This window comes from Alligator mississippiensis, chromosome 1, assembly GCF_030867095.1.
Source record: "Alligator mississippiensis isolate rAllMis1 chromosome 1, rAllMis1, whole genome shotgun sequence".
Taxonomy (NCBI): domain Eukaryota; kingdom Metazoa; phylum Chordata; order Crocodylia; family Alligatoridae; genus Alligator; species Alligator mississippiensis.
Window position 1 is genome coordinate 410,445,229 of NC_081824.1, and position 7,782 is coordinate 410,453,010.

General features: G+C 44.8%; 1 protein-coding gene across 2 annotated transcripts in view; it reads right to left on the reverse strand.

The window, feature by feature from the left end:
• Window positions 1–7,782, reverse strand: part of TSC22D1 (TSC22 domain family member 1) — a 313,047-nt gene that overhangs the window by 139,935 nt on the left and 165,330 nt on the right. For both annotated transcript variants that reach the window (XM_059726486.1, XM_059726181.1), the window contains one exon: window positions 4,821–4,888. In XM_059726486.1, coding sequence (XP_059582469.1) covers window positions 4,821–4,888 — 68 coding nt within the window. The remainder of the gene's footprint in view (window positions 1–4,820; window positions 4,889–7,782) is intronic.

Genomic DNA, 7,782 nt, shown 5'->3' on the forward strand with positions numbered 1-7,782 from the left:
TGGAAGACTCTGGACATGCCCTATTTATCTTTCCCCTAAGCATCTGCACCATCACTGCATGAGATAAACTATTGGGTACATGGACTGTGGTCTAACCCAGGAAATGGCAATTCTTATGTTCTTTTCATTAACTGAGGGAAGTAAGAATCATGCTGCTGTGTACTTTCCCTTAAAGCTCAGCAAAAGCCAGTTCTCTGACAGTTACCTCTCTCCTGATTTCCACCAAAGGAGTATATGAGCTTCTGCTTCATATTCATAGATTCATAGATGTTAGGGTCAGAAGGGACCTCAATAGATCATCGAGTCCGACCCCCTGCATAGGCAGGAAAGAGTGCTGGGTCTAGATGACCCCAGCTAGATGCATATCTAACCTCCTCTTGAAGACCCACAGGGTAGGGGAGAGCACCACCTCCCTTGGGAGCCTGTTCCAGACCTTGGCCACTCTAACTGTGAAGAAGTTCTTCCTAATGTCCAATCTAAATCTGCTCTCTGCTAGCTTATGGCCATTATTTCTTGTGACCCCCGGGGGCGTCTTGGTGAATAAAACCTCACCAATTCCCTTCTGTGCCCCTGTGATGAACTTATAGGCAGCCACAAGGTCGCCTCTCAACCTTCTCTTGCGGAGGCTGAAGAGGTCCAGGTGCCCCAGTCTCTCCTTATAGGGCTTGGTCTGCAGGCCCTTGACCATACGAGTGGCCCTTCTCTGGACCCTCTCCAGGTTATCCGCATCCTTCTTGAAGTGCGGTGCCCAGAATTGCACGCAGTACTCCAACTGCGGTCTGACCAGCGCACAATAGAGGGGAAGTATCACCTCTTTGGATCTATTCGTCATGCATCTGCTGATGCATGATAAAGTGCCATTGGCTTTTCTGATGGCTTCGTCACACTGCCAGCTCATGTTCATCTTGGAGTCCACTAGGACTCCAAGATCTCTTTCCACTTCCGTGCCACCCAGCAGGTCATTTCCTAGGCAGTAGGTGTGCTGGACATTTTTCCTCCATAGGTGCAGCACTTTGCATTTCTCCTTGTTGAACTGCATTCTGTTGTTTTCTGCCCACTTGTCCAACCTATCCAGGTCTGCTTGCAGCTGTTCCCTGCCCTCCGGTGTGTCCACTTCTCCCCATAGCTTTGTGTCATCCGCAAACTTGGACAGAGTACATTTCACTCCCTCGTCCAAGTCGCTGATGAAGACATTAAAGAGTATCGGTCCAAGGACCGAGCCCTGCGGGACCCCACTTCCAGGTCGAAACTGACCCATCCACCACGACTCTCTGGGTGCGACCCTCTAGCCAATTTGCCACCCATAGGACTGTTTAGTCATCCAAGTCACAGCCTCTTAACTTGTTCACCAGTATGGGGTGGGATACCGTATCGAAGGCCTTCCTGAAGTCTAAACTTCCAATTAAACTAGTATAAATATGGAGTAGCTCCAATGACTTCAGTGGAATTACTCCACATCTCACTTTACTGGAGATTAGAATTTGCTCTGTAGTATGTTATTTTGATCACATTTATCTTTGGTTAACAGAAATGCCAGGATCTGTACAGCTGATCCTATAAAATGTTACTAAATGAAGACTCCTACATGAGATGCCCAAGTTATTAAAGAAAATCCTGGAAAAATTCTCATAGCCTGCAAAAGAGGGAGGCTGTCACCCATTAGCCCGTTTCCTACTGTGCACGTTTAGAACCAGGTTCACAGTTCTAGTGTTCTATCATCACTCCAGTGATACACAATAGACCTAAACTTAGTTTAACTGGTTTATTAATCAGGATTAACTGCTGCTTTGCATTACTGGAGCAATGTAAAGTAGTCAGTGAATACCATTGAATTAGGCCATTACTCTAAACCTAGTACAGAATTTACTTCTGAATACTTTTCCTTAAGATTAAACTCTTGGCAAGACCCTGAAGTTGCAATTAAACATCCACTGTGGGTAGGACATTGCCTGTCACTTTTGGTTGAGAAATGACTCTGAAGTCTAGTTTGGTGCATAAACCCCTGTTGAAAGCAAAGCATCTGATTTAAAGCATAATGTTGTAGCATGAATAAAGATTCACCATTTTGGGTCTGGCTAGCAGAACATAAAACTATAGAAACTGTAGTCACAGTGTGGCCAATCCTAAGGCCAAACTCTGTGCTGAGGTGCAAGTCTCCCCAGTGAACAGGGCCCACAGGCAGAGCTGGACTTAGGGGTAGGTGATGTGGGCGGCTGCCCAGGGTGCTGTGGTCGGGGGGGCACCACACAGAGCAGCACTGTTCCTGACCCGGCCCAGCTGACCCCTCCCTCTCCGCCTCCAGCCACTGCTCAGAAGAAGCCAGACTAAGCAGTGGCTGTGGGAGCACGTTTTCTGCTCCCAGTAATTGGACCAGGGACATGCCCACAGCACTGGGGACTAACGGGGATAGGGTCACCTGCCAATGCAGTCACGTTCTTCCTGCCTTTTCCCCCCCACCCCATCTGGTGGGAGCTGACCATGCAACTGTGCCGGGGGTGTTGTGATCATTCCCAGCCTCAGAGGTGGCTCCACATGGGTGCTTAGGCAGTAGCAGGCCAGGCTGACAGATGCCAGGTGGATGCAGCACAGTGCCCAGGGGAGGAGGGGGCACCAAAATACAAGTTTGCCCAGGGTGTCATTTTCCCTAGGGCCAGTTCTGCCCACACAAGTCTCTAAATCTAGCAGAGCCAGACTGATTATATCACATGAGAAGGTCCTTGGTGTAGCAAACCCATGCAGATAAACTGTCTACTTCTGTATGTTGGGCAGAATAGCTCAGGGACTGCCACCTCAGCAAGCCTGGAGAAGTAGGCTTTGTATAGATCCTCCAACTAAAAAAAAACCAAAAATCACATACTGGGGCAGTAGAGGGGTTGCCTAGGTGTTCTGGACATTGTCCTACAGTGCAAGGAGTCATCCATTCCTCCCAACATCCTACCTGGTGCTTCTCTGCGGGCAGCCACTTTACTCTGCCAGTTCCCACAGCCCCAGGTCAATGGTATTGTCATTACACAGAAACTTAGGCCTTGAAGGGGCCTCCTAGGCCACTTAGTCCAATCCCCTGTGTTTACAGGCAATCACTGACCCAAGGATTCCCCAAAAGCAGCACTGAAAACTTTCACACACAGCTACAAATCATAGAACCAGAAATGCCAAGAACACCCAGTAACTTCCCATGGGTAAAACAGGGGAGACAAGGTCACTCACTGCCAATGCCCTGTCACTGCAAGGAAAGGGAAATAATTGACTTGGATATGTGTAGACCGCCCTAGGAAGAGGAACATGACCCATGCTACGGTGGAAGGCAAAACCCTCCACAGTCCCTGCCAATCTGACTTAGGGGGAAAAGTCCTTCCTGACTCCATATCTGGTCATCATTATGACTGACCCTGGGGGGAAGAATAGGACCCTCTAGCCAGGAACCTCTGAGTTTTCTAAATAATAGAAGGACCATAAGCTCATCCCCATCAAAAACCCCAAGGCTTAGTAGGGCTAATGTTCTAACGCTTCAGAGGAAGGCAAAAAAAAAAAAGCAGCCAGTAGTATTACCTTGTTTCAGTCAGTCATCAGTAGAAATGTCTCTTGATGAACCACACTCCTAGAAAGATACGGTTTGGCCTAGACAATGTATTAACCTTAAGACAACGGTAGGTGAATACATACTAGCCACGTTGTTTGTGAACTAGAAATCTGTCAGCAGCAGTCTGGGTACTATCTTGTCCTTGTCTCATTATGATCCCAAAACAGGTATGTGTCTCTTCTCTCCGCCTCATACATCATACAAATAACCTTTATATACACTGTCTGTCCTTGAAGTACATGCAAATGCTAGATACAGGCTGAAAATTGTACACATCCAAGTCTCTTTTCCTGTGACAAGTACATTTGCTCAAGGCAGTTCGCTACTAAAAAAAAGATCTACATCAGCCCTTGTTATGCCAGTGAAAGAAAATGTTGGGATACATGTCTGAAAACAGATTCCAGTAAATCTCATCTAATTTAGATTAGTAAACTATGCCAAAAGAGTAAATGCCTGATTAGCCAACCTGTTTGGCTGGCTTCTGTGTTCATTATTTGTCATTAATCAGCAATATGGTTAGAACTATACAGGACAGTACCAGAGAGGGATGCTGCATATAGGCAGTACAAAGGGCATCAAACACAGAAAAGGCTGGCAGTTTGTTTGAAAGGGAGGTTCAGATCATCCAGATTCCACAGCATTTAAAGCAGTGGCAGTTAGTCTTGTCTGGCCGCAGGAGGGGTCAATGTTACTCAAAGAGCCACAACACCGCACATGCCCTTAAGGCAGTGGGACAAACCCCATAGTCTGTAGTTGCATTTATTGCATTATTCACAAATGGAAGGAAATACATTTTCAATGAATGGAGGGAAGAAATAAACTTTGATCACCTTTTCTGCAAGGAGCTGCAGGTAATATATTGAAGAGTTGCTCGTGGGTCTCAAGCCCTGGTCTGATTATCACTGATCAAAGGTTTTCAATGACACATCAAGCTAGATAGGATCCTGGAGTTGAAGCTATTTGAGACACATGCGCTGAAGAAGGCAGTTAAGGAACTCAAAGCATTTTTAATTTTTCAACACATGGTACTGGCTTGAAAGTATTTAAACAATAATTTTCTCATATTTTATTGGCAACTGTGCATCCTGGATAAGCAGAATAAATGAAGTGTGCAAGAAAAAAAAAAGGCCGTGTTCTGAGTTAGGGACATGAGCTTCAGAGAAAAGCTCACAACATGATTAGACAAGCTCACTCAATAATGGAAATAAATGTGGGGAAGTCAATTATTTCCAGATCTTACCATGGAAGAACAGCAAACTGCTTGCTGGAGACCATTCAGAGGGGTAGTCCTGATGATGAGAAGAAAGTCTAGGGAAGACAAGAAGGAGAGCTTTTAAGTTGCCTTTTTTGTTGTTGTTTCAAGCTGTCACATGAAGCAAAGCCTGCAAAAACTCCCAGAGAATTAGAATAAGTGGATGTTTGCAAACTGCCAGAACATGCCCCAAAAAGAAACAGAGAAAGGAGGGAAATGGAAGAAAAGCATCACTGAATAAAACAATAAAAGGATTGTTGCCATTCATATTCTTCTTTAGCACTCATCACTGACTGCAATGAGTCATACTCTTACAGCATGCATCATCACATTCCTATAGTATGTGCTATAAGGACTTCTCAGGGGTTCCCTTGACGTGTGATGAGCAACTTGGTCTGGTTGCTATATACTCTACGGGTGTATCTAGTAACAACCAGTGTAGAGGCTGATTGTGACAATGTAGGAGTCAATAGTAGTTTTAGCCCTGATTCAACAAGGTGTTGAGCATGTGCTTAAAATAAAGCATGTTCACGAAGTCCACTCCCAATCAGAAAAACACTTAAGCTCAAGCCTAAATCCTACAGACTTCACTGGCATTTATGCATATGTTTAAGTACTTTGCCAAATGAAAGCATCTGCTGCTGATTTAAAGGGAACACTTCTAAAATAGGGTGTTAAAGATGAGTAACTGCCTACTTGCATTATGGTTAGAGATACCAATGGAAACGCTCAGAAAGGCTCTGCCCTGTGCAGCTAAGAGACACTGAGATGGTGAAACTCATAAGGCAAAAGTGAGATAGGATTTCATAGACATTACGGCTGGAAGGGACCTTGCAAGATCATTGGGTGCAACCCCCTGCCCCAAGGGCAGGAAGTCTGCTAGGGTCAAATGATTGGTACACAGCCCCCGTGTATCCAATAAGAATCACTTCCACTTGGGCACTGAGGAAGGATCTGACTTTGGTTTGCTACGGGAAATCGATCTGGAATTTAAACTGGGAAATAGTTGTCAGAGGGTTTGCCTGGGGCTTCAGAGACTAGAATTGAAATAGGCTCCATCATTTAGATCTAGATCCACAACAGTAATTAGCCCCACTGATGCCAGTGATAGTTAGACACCTAAAGAGAATTTAAGTAACTAAATATCTTGGTGGGCCAGGGCATTAGCCTCTCTAAGTCTTAGTTCATCTCCAAAATGGGGATGATAGTGCTTCTTTGTTTTGCAGGGGTGTTGTGAAGGTAAAGGCCTCCATGCCTGTGGACACTCAGGAGAAAATCCAGATTGGTCCCTGAGGTGCTTAAAATTCAGGAGGGTGAATCAAGACTGTTAATACGTTGCATGTCAGACAGTCATTGGATAAAAGATAGAGTTAATCCTGAGAGCAGGGACTGAAACCCGCATCTCCATCCCGCAGCAGAATGCTTTAACAACAACTGACAGTCTTGCTCCACTTCGGTATTACCTAGGAAATAATGACTTTGATACCTAATCATTTTTTTTTCTGATGGGTACTGACATTTGGAAGCCATCCTCAAGTCTATCAGGAGAAGAATTTTTTTAACCATGCACTTTTATGACCGTTTCTTTAAAATTATATTCAGCATTGTGGCAGGAGTCTCGAGCTGGTGCACTTACACAGATATAAATATTCTTTTTCTTAGCATACAATTAACATACACCCTTTGAAGAAGCACCGTATTGTTTTACTTCTTTGAGGTAACTTTAGTTTGATTGCTTTTGAAGCAGCAGAAGACTGCTGGCTGTGGCAATAACTCTAAGCTTTTGTCAGTTCTTGATGCAAAGTTGCTTCCTGAGAAATGAGCACTAGCTGAGATCCCTCACAAAGCCCAACTGCGGTGTTCTCCTGCCCCATCTTTTATTAATTTGGTGTCCATTGTACTCACACAAGGCTGGTGTCAATGGTGTAAGAGGAATTACAGGTTACAAGGAATCGGGTGAAACCCAAGATGAGCACACTTCCTCCACGGGTCCAACAGAGGGAAATTAAATGACTTGTTCAAGGTCACAGAAGATATCAGTGGCAGGGCAGGGAACAAACAAGTAACCCTCTACAAAACTGGTTCGTCTTCCAATGGGAAAACAACATGGCAAGGTTCTGAAATCTGATAGCACGCCCCTAAAGGGCAGTCACATACAAGTTAATGAGAAATCTTTTTAACTTATTTGATATATGGTAAAATGAAGCATTAGAAAAGGGGTCATCAATTGGCACAGACGTTTGTGCTGTTGTCAGGAATCACTTTGTTGTGCATTACATTGGAGCCTACCTGCTATCTCTGCTGCTATTGTCTGATATGGACACTGCTCCCCCAGACTGGAAAGGTAGCTTTTACCAATTACTATTTTTTGTTATAATGTGATTGCTACGTATGCCACAGCTGAGGCCAGATGAACCAAACAGACATTCTGTAGGACAAGGACACGCGCACACACTGAAAATGGCCTGTTCCCTTTTGCAGGAGACTGATTCTATAAAGCACAGAAATGAAGGATGTAGTTCCTGTTTGAGACTTTTGTTTCCCCCCGTGATGTGAGGATTCCTTGTAACAACATGAGAACTGCCATTTCCTGGGTCAGACCATAGGTCCATCTTGCCCAGTATCCTTTATCACACAGGGCAGAGAGTGGAGACTGAAAGGAAGAGTGAACAGGGTATGACCAGGGTGTTTCCCCTGTTCCTTTCCCACTTGCAGCCTCTGGCATTTAAGGTCTAGGAAGTTCTGATTCCCTGTGTGTTCACACTTATCTTTGGGGTGGGTTGTTTGCCTCCAATCATTATGCTCCTGGTGAGCTAAGACAAAAGTTGAAGGAATCTTGGCACAGGGCTAGACCAGTGGTTCTCAACCTTTTTAGACCCAAAGCACCCCACAGAAAATGCCAGCTCTGAGTATTTGCTTGTTTTTTTAGACTCCAGAAAAGTAATATAGC